Source organism: Meles meles, chromosome 12, assembly GCF_922984935.1.
Source record: "Meles meles chromosome 12, mMelMel3.1 paternal haplotype, whole genome shotgun sequence".
NCBI lineage: Eukaryota > Metazoa > Chordata > Mammalia > Carnivora > Mustelidae > Meles > Meles meles.
Window position 1 is genome coordinate 21,526,378 of NC_060077.1, and position 23,667 is coordinate 21,550,044.

At 50.6% G+C, this 23,667-nt stretch overlaps 1 protein-coding gene across 5 annotated transcripts in view; it reads left to right on the forward strand.

Annotated features, from left to right (window-relative positions):
- The window catches only part of KIAA1671 (KIAA1671 ortholog), a 186,147-nt gene that overhangs the window by 68,752 nt on the left and 93,728 nt on the right, over positions 1–23,667 (forward strand). For 4 of the 5 annotated variants that reach the window (XM_046025954.1, XM_046025952.1, XM_046025953.1 and 1 more), the window contains exon 6: positions 2,872–3,006. In XM_046025954.1, the coding sequence (XP_045881910.1) occupies positions 2,872–3,006 (135 nt within the window). Of the gene's footprint in view, positions 1–2,871; positions 3,007–21,355; positions 21,984–23,667 lie in introns of those variants that run through there. The other variant, XM_046025956.1, reaches the window with a different exon arrangement.

Below are 23,667 nucleotides of genomic sequence, written 5' to 3' on the forward strand. Positions count from 1 at the left end.
TTCAGGAAGCATCACGGTGCAAGCCTTTGCTGCCCTGGATCGGGCTTTCTGGATTCACAGCCAGTGCTGCCCATGGCCCCCGGTGTGGTTGTACTTAAAGTGATTCCCCGCCCTCCACCTCTTTCTCTCTTTTTCTTTTTCACTTAAGAAGCATTTATCAAAACTTTGTCCCAGGCTTGATTGCAGTATTCTATTTAATTAACTGGTTTATTAGAATTTCAAAGGAGGGAACGTTTTCCAGAGGCTCCGAAAATGCGTGGAGAACCAACCTCCTTGTCCCCCTCTCACCCATCCTTAGCATTCCTCCCATCCGCGACCCCTCAGCTGCTTTTCTAGTCCGTATTCATGGAGACTTTCTTCCTGAAAATATAAGCAAATGTGAACACAGATGCTCTTTTTTAAAAGATTTTATTTATTTATCTGAGGGGGAGAGGCAGAGAGAGAGGGAGAAGCAGACTCCCCGCTGGGCAGGGAGCCCCATGTGAGACTTGATCCCGGGAGACTGGAGATTTATTGTGAAGCAATGTGTGATCGAGCCACTGGCCCAGGGCCTCGTGTGAAGGAGGTTGGAGGGAATCAGAGAGAAGCACCTCAAGACCTCTGCTCATTTACTACATTTAATAAATGGGCTCACCTTGTCCCAGGCCCTACTGTAGGCACCCGGGCTGCTGGGAGGGACCAGCCCACTGTATCAGGCCATGCAGTGCAGTAAGGCAACCACCAGCCATATGCAGCTCTTTCGATGTAAGTTAAAGTTAAGCAAGAGTCAAAATTCAATTCCTCAGTCCCACAAGCCACATGCAAGTGCTTAAAAGCCACAGGTGGCTCATGGCAAGTGTATGGTATAGCCCAGAGAGAGAACGTGTCCATAATGACAGAATGTGCCAGTGGAGGGCTCTGGTCCAGGGGGCAAATAGACCTCAAGTGAGTGAGAGGAGTAAGTCCTGGGGAGATAGAAGAAGAGGTGATAGGGAGGTGACTCTGAGACAGTGGACAGGGGAAGGTCTCCTTGGTCCCGTGGATGCTGGAAGGGTGCCAGTGGGCACAGGGGGCCAGGGTCAGAGCATAAGGGAGCCACGGATTTCCAAGGCTCCCTTGGAGCCTTTCCAACATACCATTGTACGTTCTATCAGCTGAGGTTGAGGGCTGATTTCTCTACATCCTTTGCTAACACTTATCTGCCTTTTTGATTTTAGCCATCTTCCTGGGTATAAAGGTATCTCATTGTGGTTTTGACTTGCCTTTTCCATGGCTCATCTTTCCATGTGCCATGTGTTTGACCGTGTGTGTCCCTTCTTCATCTGTTCAGCTCCTTCGTCCATTCTAAATTGGGTTATTGTTCTTTTTATTGTTGACTTGTCATTACTCTTTATATATTCTGGACACAAGCACCTTAGCAGACATAGGATTTGCAGAAATTTTCTCCCACTCTGTGGGTTGTATTGTTCGCTTTCTCGATGGTGCCCTTTGAAGCACAAAAGTTTTTCATTCTGATGAACTCCAGTTTATTTTTCTTTGGTCACTTGTGCTTTTGATGCCGTATCTGAGAAACCACTGCCTAATCCAAGGTCATGAACATTTACCCCTGGTATGTTTTCTTCTGAGGGCTTTCTAGATTTCGCTCTGGCTTTGAGGGCTTTGATCTATTTTGAGTTGATTTTGATTTGTGATGTGAGGTTTGCAAGCATGTTTCGAAGGCAGTCTCAGCTTTGTTGATGAGGTAGAGAGAAGTAAAAGAACGGAGGGCGACCTGAGGATCTTGGCTGGCACAGCTGGGTGAGGGGCAGGGCCGGGGAGGAGCAGTTTTGGAAGGAAGGGGGCCCGTGAAAACTGAGATGAGTGTGTGCAGGGCAGGGGTATGTGGAGTTTGTGGTGGGATCTGCAAGTCGGGGTCCCAACATGGATGGACAAAACCGGGAATTGTGCACGGATGTGATGTATTTAAAGCAAAGCGGTGTTATGAAAGATCCCTGCGGGAGTGATGGAGCAGGAAAAGAGAAGGTTCTAAGGCTAGCCCTGGATGAAGAGACATACCTTTGAGATGCGGGGAGGCTCAGAAGGCACAGGCAGGGAGGAAGGAGGACACAGAGGGTCTCATAAGGCATCAAACACAGAGTCTGCGAGGCAAGGGATCCAGAAGCCAGCCTTGTTCTTTACTCATGCTGTGTGTTCTTAAGCAGATTCCTTCCCTCTCTGGGCCTTCCTTTCCTTACCTGTGCAAGGGGAGTGTGCTACATGTGAACTACAAATTACTGGCCTGTGAGTGTGTCCCCTGTATGACTGGCTGGGACAAAACCACGAGATTCAGACTAGGATATCTAGTCCTGTCTTGTTCGTATATCACTTCTTTCCGTATCTGTGCTTCTGTGCATGTGTGTTTGCAGGCATGGAGAAGTGTCTGACCTGAGGTCACCAAAAGTTACCAGTGATGGTAATGAGGAGGGCTCCCCAGGTACCAGGCATGGGGGAGAGGATCCTGAAGCAAGGCAGGTGCCCAGGACTCATGCACAGCACCCCCTGGTGGCAGTACTGTGTCACGCACTTTCCATGCGCAGCTCCTCCCTTGGTTCTCCGCTGAGCCTAGAAGCTGAGCACTGTTATCAGGGGCCTTTCCCCACATGGTCAAGGCTCAGCGAGGTTAAGGCACTAACCTGAGGCCACACACAGTGATTAAGTGGCTGAGGCTGCTCTGAACCTCAACCCCATAAACTACCTCCAATCATTAAGGTAGACCGCCGTGGGATGGGATTTCTGGCCCTTTCGTTTTCTATTTGCCCTTTTAGGCACAGAATGGACTCTCTGGCTGTGACCTATTCTTCCTGTCCATGGAAAAGCGCCAGTAAAGTCCTCTGCTTGTGTTCTGTGCCTCAGGTGCTGCCACCGAATCTGGAGAAGGAGGATGCCCTGCCAGACAGGGAGCAGCCACTCTGGCCGGGGTCTCCCGCAACCTCGGGCCCCCGGAGAAGCCACAGTTTATGCAAGGACAAGAGGAGCGGGCCCTTTGTGGTGAGTGGTGCCGGCGCGGCCAGACTGGGACTCGCGCGGGGTTGTTGGGCATCAGACTCTGCTGGGAATGCGGTCGTGTGGACAGTCCAGGCTGGCCCAGGGGCCCGAGGAGGCCGAGGGGGCACAGGTGCCTGTCCAGGAGTCCAGTGTTGCCAGACTGGCTGCGCGGTGGTTCTCGATGGGGAGGGTGTTGGTGGCTCTGCCTTACTCCTCTTGGGTTTGCGGCCCAGTGCAGAGGTAACCCCAGGTGCCTGGCATGGAGCAGATAAGAACATGCCCTGGGGTCTGAAAGTCCTGGGTTCGAGTCCCAGCACTGCTCCTCTCCGTTTCTTTTAGCAGCTTACTTCTTCGTACTTTGGTTTCATTATCTAGAAAACAGGATCCTGATTTCTGTTTTTTTTGCGCCAGTGAGTTAATTTAACTAAGCTGGTCCTGGAGTCAGACCTCCAGGGCTCAGACCCTAGCTCTGTTTGCAGACAGGTGTTGGGCCTCAGTTTCTTCATTGTGAAATGGGGATAATAACAACATCTACTTCACAGGGTTGTTGTGGGGCTCAGAGGAGATAAGGCGGCAAGAGTTCAGCATGGTCGTAGGTGCATGGGAAACACTTGTGAGAGTTACCATTACCATTGTTGTTGTTGTTGTTGTTCTTCTTCTTGTCCCCAGGCCTCGTGTGGGGCATCATCTCAGATAGGCATTTCTTTAAGGAGGTAACCCCAGTCCTACTCACGAGGTCATTTGGATCACAAGCTCCATGCATTTCAAGGGTATTTTTGCCTGGTCTTGGGTTGGGAGACAAGGGATCCTGTAGCATTGGAATCCTAGGTTCCATCCCTCTGGCTTTATGGTCGTGGGCAAGAAACTCCACCTCTTCGAATCCCCGTTTGCTCCTTTGTGATATGGCTTGAAGATGATGCCCCTGGAAGGGTTCTTGATGGGCAAACGTCTATGCCAGCATCGGGGGGGGGGCGATGGCAGGGCTGGGGGCCATAGAGCCAGAGCAGGAAAACAGACCTCGGCTAGCCGTCCACTGAGCACCCCCAGAAAGCCTCCTTGGGTGTTGAGATCCCAGCCACAGACATGCTCACATTTGAAACCTGCCTGGTTTTCTTTTTTAAATGTTCTTTCCACTGATTTCTTCCTGACTCTTTTCTAATTGCCTCCCAGGCGGCACCGACTCAAGCTTATCTGATTGTACTTGAACTTTTGTGTGTGTATGCGAAGACAGAGGTTATGGAGAGAAAAGCATTTAAGGCCTGTCTTTTTATAGTCTCTGCTTGCTGGCATCCTCCCTGGTGGCCCGGCTCCCTCTTCCACTCTCTGTAATTGAGGAGCCTTAGTCCTTGGAGTCCCCAGGTGGCTTGCCTTGGCTCTGTCCTTGTGGCTCCGTGAGGGCCCTGCCCTGTTACTTCCTGCTTGTTTATCTTCTCCAGTGTAGGTGGGAAGGGTGAAGGCCTCAGACCTCCTTTCCCTGCCTTGAGGACTTACACCTGCAATTCCAAGGAGTGGCCACCAGGGGGTGGTAGTGTCTGACTCACTTTAACGGGGCACCAAAAGCCTCACTCAAGTGGCCGTCAGCATTGGGCTCTGGAGGCTAAGTGGCTTCCAACTCTGGCTCTGCCACTGTGTGACCTGGGATGAGTGATCTGATGGACCTCAGTGAACCTCAGTTTTTTCTTCTGTAAAGTGAGGATGGTCCTTTCTGGCCTCAAGGGCATTTCTCTGAGGAGTAGATGAGCTCACTCAGCACTCCGAAGAGGAAATCCTCAGCAAATGCTGGGGCTGCAGTGATAGCTTTTCCTTCTACCTCCCCTGCCTCCTCTCCTCTCCCTTTTCTTCAGCTCTCTCATTGTAAGAGGGGAAACCGAGGCCCAGCGTTAAGACCTGACTTAAGGTGACTGTCAGGTGAGGACCTGGGTCCCAAGCCCTCAGCCCTGCTGGCCGCCTCTATGCCTCTGGAAGGCGGTCAGACCTGTGTTTTGTAGTTCCTGACATGCTTGGTGGGGGAGTTCCCCCATAAATGGGGGTCTGCTCCTCCCGTTGCTCTCGATTAGTGACTTCGTGCTGCTGGTTTCCATTTACGTTCAGCTTCATCTCCATTTTTTGAGACTGTGTCTCAGGAATTGTCCATCCCCAGTCCAGTCCTCATGTGAGGAAGTATGACTCCCATGTCGTAGAGGAGGAAGCTGAGGCTCAGAGAGGTTAAGCCACTTGCCCAAGGCCACAGAGCATGTGGGGGAGCTAGGGTGGAAACCAGGCCTCTTCTGCTTCCATCCTGGGACCTGGGTCCTTTCTGCCACAAAACTGTGTGTTTGGCCTGCTGCCAGCCCCTGCCAGCCCCTGTCTGGGCCTGTAGCACTTGGTGCATCAACTCATGAGGGAACAAGACAACCCTGGCCCTGGGGGTGAGAATATGGTATTTGTTCAGCCCAGGGATGGCCGCCAGCTCTTCTGTCACGGTTGCCCTCTGAAGGGTGCCTGGGACTTGCCAGGGCTGATGCTCTGCTGATTTGCATAGCCATGCCCACACCCGGCTGACCCACAGGCTGGTCAGACCCTGAGCACGAGGTCAGACCAGTATGGCCGTGGCATTTAATAGAGGCAGCAAACAAGTGAGTTTACCACTCGGGGCCTCTCTTTTCCTCCTCCATAAAATCATAGGAATGATAGTAATAATAATGCCTAACAGCTTACGATGCTTGATATGGAAACTAGTATTATCCCCATTTTACAGATGGGAAAACTGAGGCTCAGAGCCATGAAGTACCTCTCCCAGGTTGGAGCCATGCTAAGATGATGTTTGTAGCGCACTTAGCACAGTGCCAGGTGACTGCCTGATAAACGTTAGCTGCTACTATCATATTGTTGTTTATTTGTTCTCAGTTTCTTTTTCCTCTATGTTCTCTGGAATTGCTGCTAGTTGGAACAGGGAAGCACCTCCAATCTTAGGAATTTTTCTGCTATTGAAGAAGCTGAGGCCCAGCAGGGGGAGTGTCTTGTTCAGGGAGAGCCCAATGGCACTGGGACAGAGCTGGGACTGCAGATCACCTTTCCGACTACCTGGCTGGTGCTTGCTGCTCCCCCCTTCCCTATTGCTTTCCGGGCTACACTTAATAGGACTTTGAGTCCTTGTGGCAAATCTGAGCCCTGTGCCGGGCCTCATCCCTCACCCATCCATGGATGGGTGCACTCTCCTTTCCCCCAGAAAATGAGCCTTTGGTCGGCACTCATGCAGGGATCATAAAACACAGTGACTCAGTTGTGGACCATGGCCTTGGATCACAGTTTGCCCCAAAGGCCCCTCCTATGACTAAAGGTCCAGATTACTAGCTGTGGGGGTTCCCTGTCATGGGGCAGGTGGCAGACCTCTGCTAACCTCGAGAATGTTCTCTCAAATCTCCTAACCCTAGGCCAGCATTTGCTGGCTCATTTAGTGATGGGCTCGTTCTCTCAGGGGCCCACTATGTGCTAGGCCCTGAATGAGGGGTACTGGAGGTTCTCCCAGTCCCCCCTGGGGTTACAGTCCAGGGTTACCTGAAGATGGTCTAGGAGGGTCTAGTTAGGTAGAGGGGGAGGAGAGGAAGGGCACTCAAGAAGGAGGAATAGCATATGCAAAGGTATGGAGGTGGGGTGATGTAAGAGGCATGTTTGGGGAACATCAAATAGACCAGTTTGGCTGGGGTGGAGTGTTGGGGAGGTTCTCAGTCTTTTTTTTTTTTTGGCAAATTTTTATCTGTATGTTCTTTATGCTGTGCTCAGCATTGCACCAGCAATAAATTGCACCAGTTACAAACAAGACATGGATACATAAGAAGGCAGATAAACAATTGCAATGGTTTCTAAGAGCTCCTGTTCATTGAGCGCTTACTAGTGCGAGGCCCTGTATCATGTGCTTTCCCAGCATTCTTTCATTTAATTTGTTCAAGGTTCAAAGCCTCTCAGAGAGCAGGCACTCTTGAAGGATGAACAGGTGTTTGCTAATGGGTGTGGTCTAGGAAGAGATGGTTTGCCCCCATGGAGGGAACAGCTTGGGCAAAGGTTCAAGGGTGTAAAACTGTTCTACGCAGTGATTGTGATCTAGAGTCCAGGAGACTAGCTAGAGTCTTATAGACCTTGATGCGTCTTCCGGGACACCCCCACGTGTGCTTCAATGCCAAATTCAGACTCTTCCTACATCTCCCTCTGAGGAAACCAGGATGCTGGTTTTTGAAAGATGGCGCCACCTCCTGGCAGTTCTGCCCTCGTGCACCATCTTTGTTGAAGGATCTGCCCGGAGCTGTTCTGAAGGTTTGAAAAGCACCTGAACCCAGTAACTTCATTATAGTGACTGGAGGATGGAGGGAAAAACCAGTTGGGATTCTAATGCAAGTCTTGTGAACGCAGTCAACTTGAGATAAGAGGGAATTTGTGGGGGCGCCTGGGTGGCTCAGTGGGTTAAGCCACTGCCTTCGGCTCAGGTCATGATCTCAGGGTCCTGGGATCGAGTCCCGCATCGGGCTCTCTGCTCAGCAGCGAGCCTGCTTCCCCCTCTCTCTCTCTGCCTGCCTCTCTGTCTACTTGTGATCTCTGTCAAATAAATAAATAAAAAATCTTAAAAAAAAAGAGGGAATTTGTGAAATGACTCCTAGTGGATACATTGTTGGTCTTGGTTAGATACTCTCTTTGCATTTCATTTGGTTGCCTAGGTATTCAAGTGGGAAGGGGAAAAAAAATGGAAGGGTCTATATGAACTGTTAGAAATAACTCATCAGAGAGTATGCTAAAAACTAGCTCGGAATAAAGATTTGATGATTTTTTATTTGTCCATGATATGGACTTTTCTCCCTATAATGTGTTGCTTGGCATTCCCCAGTTTGATGCTGGACCTGTGTTGATGTCATTTGAATTGAATGTTTCAGGAATGTGGCTCACTGGCTTAATTAAAAGGGCTAATTTATCACACACAGCAAGATGTACTGAGGTGGGTAGCTATTGGCTTGGCTCAGCATCTCTGGGAATCCCTTGGGCTTTCTCTCATGCTTTGTGCCTCATGGTCCCAAAAGGGCTGCCACTTTTCCGAGAATTAATTCCACTCTCTGGCAGGAAGAAGTGGGGAGTCAGAAGGGCCATGCTAGCTGAGTCTGCAAGGAAGCTAGAGCTTTCCCCAGAGCACCCTCCAGAAGACTTTCACTTACATGTCATGGGCAAGAACTGGGTCACATGGCCACTGTTAGCTGCAAGAGAGTCCGGGACAGTCAATGCTCAAGACTTCTGGCCTCCATCACAGAAGGTGGCTAAGTTGGATATGGCTGTTGGTCTTTCAACAAATAGCATTCTTTAGTACACAGTCTGATAAAGAAAATGGGGATTGTCAAGTCCTTGTCAAGGAAGCCTTGGCCTCCAAACCAGGATTCGGGACAAGAGAGTAAATCTGTCTAGTGTCTGTGTGATGTGATGTGAGATGGGTGCTGGGCACTGGGCCTCTGGGATGGAACAATTTTGCCCTCCAAGGCCTCCATTCTGCTGGAAAGTAGGGCTCAGAGACAGGAAGAAAGACTGATGTGGAAGAGACAGGCTGGGTGGTAACTGACTCAGAGGCCAGAGTGACCTTCCTTCCTGGGCGAGGCGGAAGAAGGATGACACGCCAGCTTTAGGATTGTGAGTGTGGAACCTGAATGGTGAGAAACTTGTTGAAACCCTATGCTCTTAGGAGGCTCAGGAATCCTGACTTGTGCCTAATTCCATTTGTTAATTGTTTCTTGTCTGTCACTGCTGGGTTGAGTAATTTATGTCTCAACTGATTAAAGTTCCTTTTCTGGATTAAAACCAACCAGACCAGAAGGTTTCTGATTCCTAGGTCTTAAATGCAAATGCTTGATTGTGCATGAGATTTTGTACTAGGGGTATTTTGTGTTCATATGTTTACCCAACTACCACCCACCCATTTATCAGCTGTCAATCCATCCTCCCATCCATCCTCCCATCCATCCTCCCATCCATCCATCCATCCATCCTCCCATCCATCTTCCCATCCATCCTCCCATCCATCCTCCCATCCATCCATCCTTCCATCCATCCTCCTATCCATCCTCCCATCCATTCATCCATCCATCCATCCATCCATCCATCCATCCATCCTCCCATTCATCCATCCATCCTCCCATCCATCACCCAATTATTTACATATACAAAGCTCTAAGGATATAAAGATGAATAAGTTAATTACTGTTCTCAAATTGCTCCCATTCATAGACTATAAACAAGATATTATATAGTCCAGGATGATAAATACTAGTCATTTATTTATTCACCCACTCATTCATTCATTCATTCAACAGATATTTACTGAGCGCCTACTATGTGCCACACACTGTTCTTAGTTCTTCAGGTAGAGCAGTGAATAAGACATAAGTGGTTCCTGCCCTCCTGGAGCTCCTTCAGTGTGAGAAGATGGACATTAAATGAGGAGCCAGACTCAAAAGAGAAGGATTTTCAGATAGTACCAAGTGCTATGAAGAAAATAAAATAGGGTGTTGGGAATCAAGAGTGGCTGAGAGAGAGGGTGGTTGGAAGCTATTTCATTGCTAATAGGGGTTAGAAGGGATTCTCTGAGGAGGTGACATTTGAGCTGAGACTTGAAAGGGGAGCACCTGGCCATGCGGAAGAATCAGAGGGAGAGCATCAGGCAGAGGGAAAAGCAAGTGCAAAGGTCCTGCGGCTTGTGTTTTGTAGTATTACTCGTGGTGATGATGATTACAATGACGATGATGATGGTGGCATTGGTGCTAGAGTGGACAATGAGGAGTGAGAGAGTTGGCAGAGGTCAGGTCACACTGTCTTGATGGCCATTGTAAAGGGGTTGCTTTGGGGTTAGCACAGGCTGCTTTGGTAAGCACAGAGAAGGGAAGTATCATACCATCTGGAGGAGTTCAGAAGAATGTCAGAGCCATTGGCAATGCAAGAAAGAATTAGCCAAGAAGGCCGTCAGGTCGGGGGAATAGCATGTGTATACATAAAGAGCCATCGGAGAATGGGAGTTTTCTGGGAGCTTTGAGAAGGGGTTACCTGGAGAGCACTGGAGATGAGGCAGGAGAAGGCTGGCCAGGGCGGGAATGAGAAGGCCAAGTCAGAGTCAGAACAAGGAACTTGGTGATAGGCCTGCCAGAGGCTGGGAAGAGCCCAGAGAGCAAACTTATTAACATACCACTGGAGGTGAGGCTTGGAGCACCCCCCAGTGGACATTTTGAAGGAGTTGGAGAAGTGAGTGGGAAGCTGGGAGACCAGGTTTATTCAGTTTCATTAAATATATTCACCGTGTTGTGCAGCCCTAACCACTCTCCGTTTCCAGAACTTTTTCTTCCTCTCAAACAGAAACTCTGTCCCCAGTGAACACTAACCTCCTAGCCGCTTTCCCCAGCCCCTGCCACCCTCTGTTCTACTTCCTGCCTCTGTGAATTTGCCTATTCTACGTACCTCAGATAAAGGGAGCCATCCGAGATTTGCCGTTTTGTGTCTGGTTTATTTCACTTATAATGTCTTCAAGGTTCATCCCTGTTGTAGCAGGGGTCCAAATCTCCTCCCTGTTCAAGGGAGAACAATATTCCATTGTATCTCTAGTTCCCATTTTGTTTATCCATCTGTCTGTTGGAGGGCCCTTGGGTTGTTTCTACCTCTTGGCTGTTGTGAGTAATGGTGCTGTGAGCAAGTGTACGTCGGCGTCCCAGCTTTCAGTCCTTGTGGGTGCGTACTAGGAGCCTAGGAGGAGAACTGCTGGATCATAAGGCAACTCTTTCAGTCTCTGAGGAAGTATTAAACTGTTTTCCACAGCGACCGCACCATCTTATGTTCTCACCAGCAATGCATGAGTGTTCTAATTTCTCCCTGCCCTCACCAACACTGGCTATTTGCCATTTTGTGGTTTTGGTTTTGGTTTTTGATAGAAGCTATTCTAATGGATATGGAGTGGTATCTTATTGTGGTTTTGATTTGCATTTCTATAATGGCTAAGGATGGTGAGCATCTTTTCATGTGCTGTGTCTTCTCTGGAGAAATGTCTATTTGAGTTCTTTACCCATTTTGGAATTGGGTTGTTCTTTTTGGTTGCTGTTGAGTTTTTTGTCGGAGTTCTTTATGTATTCTGGATACTAATCCCTTATCAGCTATATGGTTTACAAATATTTTCTCCCATCTGTGGGTTGTTTTTTCACTTTCTTGATAGTGTTCTTTGATGCACAAACATTTTTAATTTTGATGAAGACCAATTTATCTACTTCGTCTTTTGTTGCCTGGAAGATAATTTGTAAAATCAATGTGTAATATGCATACTGAAGAGAGGACATCTCTTAAACCAGCTGGCCTGGGTTTGAATCCCGACTCTGCTACTTAGCAGCTATGTGACTTTAAGCAGGTTAACATCTCTTCCTCAGTTTCCCCATCTGTAAAATAGGGGAAATAAGGGAACCTACTTATTAGAAGTGCAATGAGGTTAGGGGCAGCTGGATGGCTCAGTTGGTTGGGTGTCTGACTCTTGATTTTGGCTTGGGTCATGATCTCAGGGTCATGAGATCGAGCCTTGCATGGGGCTTTGTGCTCAGAGTAGAGCCTGCTTGGGATTCTCTCTCTCTCTCTCACTCAAAAAAAAAAAAAAAAAAAAAAAAAAAAGCAAGAGAGAGAGAAAAGGAAAAAAGAAAAAGAAATGTAGTAAGATTAGATGAATTAATGTGTGTAAGGCACTGTGAACAGTAGCATCACTTTTTTAAGTTCTTACTTTGCTGCTATTAGTATGACTATATAGTATATACTGAGTATCTGTTTGACACTGTGCTTAGATTATTCACTGTATGAACTTTATTCTGTTGTCCCATTTAATCCCTACAGACCCCAAGAGATGGATATTCATCGTCCCCATATTGTAGATAAGGACACAGGTTTGAGCCCTTCTGAGGCTTGCTGAGTGCCATTTCCTGGCCCTTTTGCCAAAGTGACCTCACTGTATCCTGAGGTATTAGGAACATACCCATTTCAGAGATGCTGAGCCTGAGGCTCAGAAAGGGGATGTGACTGACCCAGGGACACACAGCTAGGAAATCGCAACACCTGGATTGATCCCTGGCCAGTGGACTTATCCCTTGGAGCCGAGGAGAGGGTTAGGGCTTTGGGGGCTCTCTGTATGGAAGGAGGGGCTAGATTTTGTTTCACTTGTACCGCTGGGGCTCATGGGGACCAGGACGTTGGAGGGCTCCCAGCCAGGTGTCCACAGGAAGCTGATGAACAAAGGGATCCCTGTTCCCCTTGCAAAACCTCCGTACTGGAGCCAGACTGGCCACCTGGTGCGCACGCCCCCTGGTGGAACTGTGTGGGATTTCGGGCGCTCGGCAGCCTCCAGCCTCCCTTATCTCAGGGGTGAGGAGATGGAGACCCAGCGGGTGATGAGGATCTTTCTGGTCCTTTTGTTTCTCCTCGTTGAGAAAGTCTATCAAAACACCCTTGTGTGAGAATGATGCTAATCCCTAGCGGTCTAATCTGGATTTGACTCATTGTGTTTTAGAATATAAACAGCAGACTTTCTCCTGCTAATAGTCATGATAGCTTGTTCCACTTGCCACAACCCTTTGAGATCACCAGAGGGCCACTCAGAGTTGCTGGGGTCCACACCAGTTTGCACCTTCCAGGGTACACGGAGCTGTGTTTGCGTACCTGTACATGGACGCACTTGCACCAAAACAGGAATAAACCCCACTAGACCCAGATTCTAATCTCATCTCTTTCTGTGGCTGCTCTGTGGCTTTGGACAGCTCTTTGAGGCTCACTTTCCTCATCTGTGAAATGGGTGAGAGAAGCCAGCTCTGTGTCCCACACAGGCTGTCATGAGCAAGACAGACAGACATTGGGAAGCTATCTGTTGCCAAGCAGGAGTTAGTGGTTCCTAGGCAGCCTTTATAATTCATCCCGGAAATGTTTGCTGAGCACCTACAGTGCCCTAGAGAGAAATCAGATTCATACCTTTTCTTGGAGGATAAAAATCCCATCTTCACTCAGGATCCAATCCAGTGTCCATATGACAGCTTACAAGACTATGTGTCTGCCTGACCCTCTCTCCCAGTACGTGTCCTGTACTCACTGCACTCAAGCCACACTGGCCTTCAGAGTGTTCCCTTAAGATGCACGTCACGTGTATTTCTGCCCCAGGGCCTTGGCACATGCTGTTGGCTTTCCTTCAGATTCCCTCTTCACTTCCCTCATCTCAGGTCATCTCTCAGCTCAGATAACACCCCTCAGTAGGGCTTTCCCTGGTGCCATGTCTATAGAAGGACACGTGGCCCCCACTGTTCTCTCCCAGTGCACCCCCTGTCACATGCAGTACCTTCTCATCACACAGTGTCTGCCCCCCACATCAGAGTGGAGGCTCTGGGAGGCAGGGAACTCTGGAGCAATGCCCAGTGCATAGTAGGCACACAACATCCATGTCTGGAATGAGTAAATGAAGTAGCACCCTCATTTAAAAAAAAATTATTTATTCATTATTATTTTTTATTTCATTTTTTTTTATTTAGAGAGCATGCCCGTGCGAAGCTGGGGTTGTTAGAGGGGAGGGGCAAGGGGAGAGGGAGAGAGAGAATCTTAAGCAGGCTCCATGCCCAGCGCAGAGCCTGATGTAGGGCTTGATCTCATGACCCTGAGATTGTGACCTGAGCCAAAATCAAGATTCGGACACTTTAACTGAGCCATCCAGGTGCCCCGGCACCCTGGTTTTTGTTTTGTTTTGTTTTGTTTTAAAGATTTTATTCCTTTCCCTTAGCAGTATGCACTAGAGGTTTATCCCCGTCTTTGCGTGGCTCAGGGGTTCTTTCTTTTTAGCCCTGAATAATAACCCATTGTCTACTCTGATGCAGTTTATTTTCCCACTCCCCTGCTGAGGGACATCTGGGTTGCTTCCACGTTTTGACAATCATGAATAAAGCCGGGGTAAACATCCGTGGGCAGGTTTTTAGTGTGGACCTAACTTCTCGGCTCCTTGGGTCAATACCAAGGAGGGCAATGGCTGGATCATAGGGTCAGGGTGCATTCTGTTTTGTGCCCTGTTGTTTTTGTAAGTGTACAATTCAGTGACTTTTAGTATACTCCCAAAGCCGTGCATCCATCAGTCAATTTGAAAAGATTTTCAGTACCCCCGGGCGCGTGGGTGGCTCAGTGGGTTAGGCCTCTGCCTTCACTCGGGTCATGATCTGAGTCCTGGGATCGAGCCCCGTGTTGGGCTCTCTGCTAGGAGGGGAGCCTGCTTCCCCCCGCCCCTCTGCCTACTTGTCGTCTCTCTCTGTCAAATAAATAAATAAAATTAAAAAAAAATAAAAATAAAAGATTTTCAGTACCCCCAAAAGAATCCAAGCTCCCACTGGCAATCAGTCCTCGGCCTCCTCCTCAATAATGCTGCCATTTATCTACCCCCTTGGGTGTGCCGGGCACCGTGCTCCCCATTCATTCTCATGGTGACTCCGCATGGTGGGGACTGTTCTTCTTCTTCTTCTTTCTTTTTTCTTTTTTTCATTTATTTGTAAGAGAGAGTGAGAGAGAACACAAGCAGGGGGAGCAGCAGGCAGACCAGGCAGAGGGAGAAGCAGGCTCCCCACTGATCAGGGAGCCCGACACGGGGCTCGATCTCAGGACCCTGGGATCATGACCTGAGCCGAAGACAGATGCATAACCACCTGAGCCACCCAGGTGCCCCAACGTGGGGACTGTTCTTGTTCCCATCTTCCAGATGACAAAGCTGAGGCCCGGAGAGGTGAAGAAGACACTTGCTTGCATCACTCAGCCAGCAGGCGGTTCAGTTGGGATTTGAACCCACACGGAGCCTCTTCTTGGCAGATGTCACGCCTGAATAGGATGTTTCCCCAACTCCAGTCACTCTCTTGTCACCTCGAGTACTTTTCATAGTTGTGAATCACCCCAACTAATATTAACTAATACTTAGTTAATATTGTACTTAAGCTTGCCTCCCTTTCTTTATATGGCACCTTTGTTAAACTATAATTCATGCTCTTTGAAAATATACAATCCAGTGGGTTTTAGTACGTTCACGGATCTGTGAGACCATCACCACAGTCGCCTTTAGGGCGTTATTCTCTCTCCCCAAAGGAAGCCATACCTATTAGCGGCCACGCCCTCATCCCCTGCCTGCCCGCGCTTCTCCGCCCGGCAAACACCCTTCTGTTTTCTGCTTATGAATTCACCTGTTCCAGGAACTTCAGATAAAGGGGATCATGCGCCGTTTGTTCTTTTGTGTCTAGCTTCTTTCACTCAAGAGTTCAAGGTCCATCCATGCTATCACGTGGGTCCGAACTCCATCACTCTTTACTGCTGAATCGTGTGCTACAGTCTGGATGGACCGCCTTTCAGTTATCCATTCATCAGTTGGTTTCTTTTCTACTTTCTGGCACCTGCGAATATTCCTGCCACTTTATCATCCCATTGTACTGGTTGGATTTTGTCCTCTACCTGCCCTTACGATATGCCCATTTTTGGACAAATTGCAGGATCACGGGGCTCTTGATTCCTTTGTTCGGGTCCATGTTGTCCATGCAAAATGGATGCTTAGTCCCCATTTGCTGATGGAGTGAGGGAGGGAGTGGAGAGTTGAGAGCCCCGTATGGGAGACTGACATGTTCCCCATCACCTGACCCCTGGAAGGAGAGGGTGATGGGTCTGTCCCGGCTGGGCTGTGGGGGAGCCAGAAAGGCTCAAGGTACAACCGAAGTTGGGTTTTGACGGGGGCGTAGGAGTTGGCCAGGTAGGGAGACACAGGAGTGGCAACCAGGCAGAGGGCCCGGCTGGGCGGGGTGCAGCTGTGACTCGTTATTCCTGTCATATTGTTCCTAGAGTGGGGTAGGGGGCACCCCTGTGCTCTCAGTATGGTCCCTTGTCACTGAGCAGAGAGTAGGGCTCAGAGGGAAAGTGCAGAATTCATTCACAGTGGCAGATTTCCCAGGATCCAGCCGCTCCACCCACCCCGGAGATCTGGCAGTTCCCGAATGCCTGGCTCAGGCACTGGTCACCCCAGACTTCTGAATCCAGATTTACAGGCTCTCTCCCTCTGGATTCTGTCTCAGGGGCTGAAGCCAGATGGGGAATTAGGGACAAATTCGGAGGAAGGAGGAGGCTCTCTTGCATATTCCAGCCTGTCCCAGCCTGTCCAGTGTTTCAAGCAAAACCAGTGATCTTGATCTTGATGTGAAATCTCACCATTTTTAAAGATTTTTAAAATTAATTAATTTATTTGACAGACAGAGATCACCGGTAGGCAGAGAGGCAGGCAGACAGAGAGGGGGGAGGCAGGTTCCCTGCTGAGTAAAGAGCCCAGGACCCTGGGACCATGACCTGAGCCAAAGGCAGAGGCTTTAACCCACTGGAGAAATTTTTTCTTTCTTTCTTTCTTTCTTTTTTTTTTTAATTTAGGTGCTGGTGAAGGCAGGTGGATGGGTCAGGCCACACCCAGCCGCCTTCAGTAAACACACCAGGGATGGGCAGGCTTGTTTCACACTTACCCCTTGATGAATCCTTGCCACAACCCTTGGGGAAGGGGGCGGGGTTGTGGCATGAAGGGGCTTGGCCCTGGCTCCTACAGGGTGCAGGTGCCACAGGTGGGACTCAGTCCAGGGCTGTCGGGCTCTGGGGGCATCCGAAATGCCCTGAATGTCCTCCAGAGGGTTTTCCAGCCGCAGGTGCGCTGTTCCACTCCTCCTTGCGTCCCTGCCCCATGTTCCTGGCCATCCTCCTGACAGTAAAAAAGGCACCCTTTAGAAAAAAGGAAAGAAAGGCACTGCGTTCCTTGTGCACTGCTCAAAAGTGACCACTAGAGGGCGAGATGGAGGTGATCTAGTTCCAGCATTTCCTTTTATTTTCAGTTTTTAGCCCCTTCTGCGTCAGGGCCTTCACTCTGAAAAAGCCAAGTTTCCTGCGACCACTTAGATTCTCTTTCGGCACGTGCCACTGATCTTGGTACACGTGTTGCTCAGCTCCGTCCTCCATTAGGTCTCTTGCCGCTTTCTATTTCACTAGCATCAGGGCTCCTGGGCTGAGGTGGGGACATTTTCCTGCTGCCTGCACAGCCCCCGCTATCCCATTTATCTTCATGGGTGATGTTTCTCTTCTGAAGAAATCACTTTCGGGGAGCAAAAGAATTCTGTTTTTATTTTCCTTCCAAAAGGAGTAGGGCATAGGCATATGTGTGTGTCTGGGGGGATAGGCAGCCCATAATGAGAGCCCTGTGAATATAGAAATGGCATTTCTGACTTAAGCAGAAGTATTTCCAGAGATGCTGAATCTTGTAGTTGAGCACGGACTCTCTTGAGAAGAGGGACATTTGGTCATATTTCAAGACTTGGTTCCATGCCACCTCCTCTAAGAAGCCCTCCCGGGTTGCACCCTTTCCTGTGAACTCCAGGACCCTTTAGCCCCCAGTGCTATAGTGCTTCTCTCTCTCACCACCCCTCCTCACTCACTGGCACCAGGCTGCCTCTCGGCGACCTGCCGTCCCCTCCCTGGGTCTCGGATCCCCCCTTGGACATTTCTGAGGGGGAAACTGGGTGCTCCGTACGTGCCCCTATTCTTTCCGAGGTTGTCAGCTTCTGGAAGACAGGGGGCATGTGTATGGCTTCCGTGGGTCCTTTGGTAGCTGACAGGATGCTGTGCACACAGTGGGTCTGCTCCTGGTGAGTTCCGGGCACACAGATGCAAGCGTCATTTCTTTGTGAGCAGGACGAATGCCGGGAGAAGTGGACGTTCTCAGTCCTTCAGGGAATGGTTACAGAGCACCTTCTAAGCGCTGGGCTGGGTGCCAGGCCCTGCCTGTGGTTAGCCCACAGCCCCGTGGAGGAGATAGGCTCTCATCACACTGAGCATCCTAACACACTTGGAGAGGGGGCTCAGTGACTCATGCTTGCTTGGAGGGCTTCCTGGAAACATGCTGTTTGCGTTGAGCCTGGGAGATGATCGAATTTCTGCAGACGGAAAGGGCATTCCTGGCCGAAGACCCTGTCCGAGCTCAGGCCGAGAGGCCGAGGGTCCACACGTGCTTGAAGAATGGGTTTGGCTAGGGCAGTACCTGGAGGCCATATGGCTAAGGGCATTGAAGGCCGAGCCAAGAAGCAAGGCACACTGATGGACAGCAGGCTTGTGGGGCGAGTCGGCCCTTCTAATGTCTCAGGTGGGGGCTGTGTCAGCACCATCTCTGTCCAGGCCCTGGCACAGGGAGCATGTGACGGATGAGTGGGCTCTGTTCCTAGAGGGTCATCCATTCTGATGCCTGCAAGGGCCGGGGTGTGGTCTGTGCCTGGGCTGTGGGGAGCAGGAAGAATGTGGCAGATCTTGTCCCCAGGCAGCACACTCTGGTTCTGCCACGTCTCTGGAGGAGTGCAGGCCCGTGGGTAAGGCAGGCCCATATTCCTAAAAGAGCCGGAATGTGCATTGCTACGCTCAGTTCTTCTGAGGCTCATGCATTAGCAACTGTATTCAAATAAAACGACATAGGGTGCCCACCTTCCCTCCCCACCCAAAACCCCCAGTGCCTAAACAAAATCATGCCTGCGTGGGGGTGCGGCTGCCGGATTTCTGTCTCCCTGCCCGAATGCTGATGGCAGTTTTAACAACTCCCATCCCTTTCAGGAGGTTTCTGCTAAGCTCTGACCTCTCCGGAGGGCTGCATGGTTGTGTTTGAATGAATGAATGACATTAATAAGAGTTGCCCCAGGACCTACTGTAGCCAGGGGCATTGCCCTGGGATGTGGGGTGACAGGAGAGGAGGGGGAGTATCCTCAGTTCCTAGGCCTGCCATAAGGACCCACGACATCCTTGGTGGTTCCAAAACAAAAGATACTGGCTCTCTTGAAGCTCCGGAGGCCGGAAGTCTGAAATCGGGGGCATCGGCAGGGCCAGGCCTCCAAAGATGTTAAGGGTGCCTCCCTCCTTGCCTCTTCTAGCTTTTTGGCTTCCAGCTTGTGGCCGCCTGGCCCCGCTCTGTGTCTCTTCCATGTGGTTGTATCTTGTCTTGTGTTTCTTACAGGGTTATTTACTAGATTAGGGCCTTTACCCGGGTAATCCAGGATGATCTCATCTCAAGAACTTTAACTCGATCAGCTCTGCAAAGACCTTTTTCTAAATAAGTTCACATTTATAGGTTCTGGGTGGATGTATCTTTGGGGGACCACCATTCAACCCACTGCAGGGAGGAAGGCAGCTTCTGACAGAGGATCAGCACGAGCAAAGCCCCTGTGGGTGCCTGGCTCATGGGGTCGGGGCGGGGGGTGTGAAGTCAGGTGGTGAAAGGCAGGCAGGGGCCTGGGGTGGGAGAGATGAGAGCCAGGGATAGGAAGGCGTTCAAGGTGTGTGTTGGGGGGAGTGACTTTGTCACATGTATGCAGGTGGCCCCCTGCCAGGTGGAGATGGGTCCCTTACTAAGACTGACCCCAACCAAGTAGAGGTCACTTCTGACCTGGATTGAGGGGGCGTGTTCTGCTCCGCAGGGCCATGCCCTGGTGACCATGACCATCTATGGGCTGGGTGAGTGGGGGTTTGGGCAGCTCCGGCTTTCATGCCTGCCTGCCCACCCCTGCCTGGTCTTGGGTCAGCTCTTTCTGCATCTCGGACTTGCCAGGTCCAGCCTTTTCTCACTTTTTTTTTTTTTTTTTTTTAAATTCTTCCCACCCCGGCCCCTGGGCTCTGTTGTCTCTCTACCTCCCTCCACACCCCCTGCCCTGCTCTCTCCCCAACTGTGCTCTGTTCTCTGTGTCCCTGACTGCCTCTCCGGCCATCTGTCTCCTCGCCTTATCTGACTTTCTTTGGGTTCCTTGCTTTTCCTGCCTGTGCCTCTCCGTCAGGGCTCTCCTGCACCGGCGAGGCTCCCCTCTCGGGGACTGTGTCCTCCCTGCCCCCGTCTCTGTCCTCCCCTCTGCCCCTTCCTGCCCAGTCCTCTCTGCTGCCTCTTCCTTGTCCGGCCAGTGAGAGACTGGAGAGGAATGGTTGGCCCTCAGCAGCCTCCCCTTGTCGGGGTGGTGGATAGTTGGTGTGTCAGTCGGCAAGGGACACCTGTCCTGCTGTTCTGTTAGCCCCTCAGGTAGACTTTACCATCATTCAGTCAGTCAGCACACACACCCCCTCCCCCCAGCTGGCAGCCGGCCGGCGGGGGTCAGCCCTGCGACGGCACCACTAGCCAGCGAGTGGGGCCGTGTCCTCCGGCGGTACCATCAGCTGGAATGACCCTCTGACTCTACCATCAGCCTGTCAGTCAGCGAGCAGGGCCTAGCTGTATCTTCAGCTGTACCCACATTTGGAACCAGCCCCCCGACTGACGGTCAGGCGGGCAGTGAGCAGCTGGGACCCATCGCCTCCCAGATGTGGGGTCCCAAGAATGGATGAAGCCACAGGCCTGCTTTTGAAGAGCTTTGAAGTTCACCCCATGGTTTCCTGGGCTGCTGAGCTCAGCTCTCCCCTGTGGGGTTCAGGCGGCTTCCTGTCAGCTGCTCAGCCTGGCCCTGGGTGGTGGGGCTGGTGTGCAGTGCAGATGGGCTCAGGGGTCTGGAGGGTGGGAGCCTGGCCCTGAGCCAAGGTCTCTGCCAAGGGCCGTACCCCTCCCTCTCCTTGAGGGGAAGGAGCAGGCCCGCCTCAGGCGCGGCTCCTGGGTGGCATGCTGACTGTGTGCCCATCTCTGGGGCTGACCTAGGCTAGGAAGTGGTCTTGAGCAGAAGGCCCTGGGTCTGCCTTGTGGCTTGGCAGCCACTCACCTGGGACAACTCCCTTTGCCTCTTGGAGTCTCGGTTTATTCATCTGGCTGGTGGGTGGTAATGCCTCCCCATGGACGTGCTGTGTGGATGAAACTGGATATTTATATTACACGTCACTGAATTTGCAAAACCCTGAAATGCAGGGATAATCCATCCCATTTTACAGAAGGGGTGACTGAGGCTCAGGGAGGTGGAGGGACTTGCCGAGATTAATGTGTTTGGAAGGAAACATCCAAGAAAGGCCACCTGAGCTGGGCCTCAGATGTGCTACAGTTTGCATTTTCAATCTCTGCAAACGGATGCTTCTTGCACATGGTGACTCTGGGAGCTGTCTCTCCCTTCCTCGGTATCTCCCACTGCCCACAGGAGTGGACCAAACCCAGAACTTGTGTTTGGAAGGCTGAGGTTCCGGGTTTGTCTCAGTTTCCAACTTGCCATGTAACCTTGACCAGGTCCCTACCATTCTCTGGGTCTCAGTTTCCCCCCTCTGTAAAAATGGGGACAACCAGGCCTTCCTTCCAGGGCTAGATGCTTAGCTGAGCCAGAAGGAACTTGATCAGAGCCGGGAGGGGCTGTGTATACTGATGGGATCGTCTGAGCTGATTTAGTTCCTTTCCGTGTGAGGAGTTGGATGGGGGAGCTGCCTCTCGGTGTGTGGTCTGGGGGAGGAACCGCACACTGAGACACGCTTACACAAGCACACACACATACCTGTTCATAAAACACATTTACACAGTTGCACTCACACACGGAAGTGCATGCAGGCACACACACACACACACGCACACACACATGTACACACTGGCTCTTCCTGCCACACGCCTAAGAAACCCTCTGTACCCAGAGCACCCGGAGGCAGGGAGAGCCCAGGGGTCCAGACAGCTCAGCTGGGTTTGGGAGGAACCGCCCCTGGACCCGCCCCCTACAGCCCAGCCACCGGAGATGTTCCAGTCCAGGCTCACGGGACCTGAGCAGTGACATCCCCACTGCAGAGGTGGCCGTGGCCATCAGCGGGGCGTCTGGCTGGTCCCCTGGCTGCCAGACGGCCTCTGAATGATTCATGGCGCCTTGAACTTGACTCCGGCGTGACCAGCCGAGCGGGAAGAGCCGCCTCCTCCAGAGAAAAACTGGAAGTGGGCACGGTGCTGGCAGCCTACCCCCAGGACACCAGAAATGGAGTATTACTACTGCCCCAGCTTGCTGAAGTTCTTACAGTACCTCTGGGTGAGTGTGGCCCGCTAGGCACGGACGTGCTTTTTCTTCTCCTGCCTCCGCAAGGTTGGCTTTCGGGCTCTGTCTGGCAAGTAGGGTCTCTGTTTTCTTGCAAAAGGGTGGTGGTTTCCAGGCGGAGGGAGTGTTGGGGAAAGGGTTGGAGGTTTGGTTTGGGAAGCAGAGCAGGCTTAGAAGAGCACAGAGCCCAGATGGTCACGATGGCTGGCCCCCGGGAGCCGGAGCCGGTTGGAAGCGGCCTCCCCTCCGGTCCTTGGGAAAACAAGAAAAACAGGGACAGCCCCAGGGAGGCTTTCTGAAAGTGATATTTCTTTGATTTAAAGGACTCTTCTTTATTCTGAAATTATATCCCTCTCGCCTTTGTGTGTGAAAACATCCTGTCCTTTATGAGATGAAAAGAATAGATTTTGCTTTTCTTTCAGTGAACTTAGTAAGCAAAAGTAAAAAGTTAGAATACTTGCATTGCGTTCTCTTCTCTATGTAACAGGGGGGAAAAAAACCCACAACTTTTTCTGGTGACGTACCAAAGTTGGGGGATCTACACGGAAATGCTTTGTGGGATACAGCGTGGTTTTTCAGATCTTGTTCTGACTCTTACGTGCTCTGTGTGACCGGGGAAGTGACTGCACCTCTCTGGGCCTGTCTCCTCGTCTGTGAAACTGTGGGGTGGGGGCCGTAGGTGATGGTGGGGGGTGGGTTAGGTGACCTTTATCAGGGCTCTGTGAACAGAGGGGCTTTGCCGGGAATTGTCCTGAGTGGGTCTCAGAGTTTTCTTGAACATTTGCCACCAGGTTGAGAACGCCCAGAAGGGAAAGACTTGGGAAATATTATTTATCCCCCTGCTGAATGTTTGCAAATATTTCAGATGCCTTCTCACCCAGGGAATTTTCCGGAGCTCCTAAAAATACAACTTTAGGAAACATTATTCTACACCCGTCTCTCCCCGGCGTCTGTGCTCCCTCCTCCTCAGCTCCCACCAGCAGTTGAAAAACAGGAGACCCTCCCAGTCCATATCCTGTGATCACTGATGTTTGGAGATTGTCACATTTTAAATGCAAGGCAACATTTATTGATTTACTTTAGTTTTTTTAAATTATAAAAATAACATATGGACATGGTAGAAAACTTGAAAAATCCTGAAGAGGGTTTTTCCTCTTTTCCTTTACGAAGGAAGAAAACTGTCCCCCATAATCATTTGTGCTTTCGAATCCCATTATCCACAGGGTCCTGATGACTTTGATGTGCCCAGGTGTGTGTCAGGCTCTGGGCTTTGCTGTTAGGGAGGTTGTGATATTATGATTTATAATAAGAAATACATATTTGGTCTTCCTTCCCGTTTCTGGCACAAAGCCCCTAAAACCCTGGAATTTCTTAAGTGATAAGGAGCAATAAAGGTGTCTTGATGTTATGTTAATGAGGTGACTTTTGGACCCCACAGAAAGATGGGGTCTGGTTGCCAGGGGAACCAACCCTATGATTTGAGGATTCCAACTTTCACTCCCACCCAGGACCTCCAGGGAGGGGAGAGGGGCTGGTTGAATGAGTTGGCAATGGCCAATGATTTAATCAGTTATGCCTATGTAATGAGGTCTCCATAAGTCCCCCACCCGCCTGAAAGGAGGGGAGGCTTCTGGGTTGTGGACACATGTCCTTAGAGCGGTATGAACTAGCTCAAAGA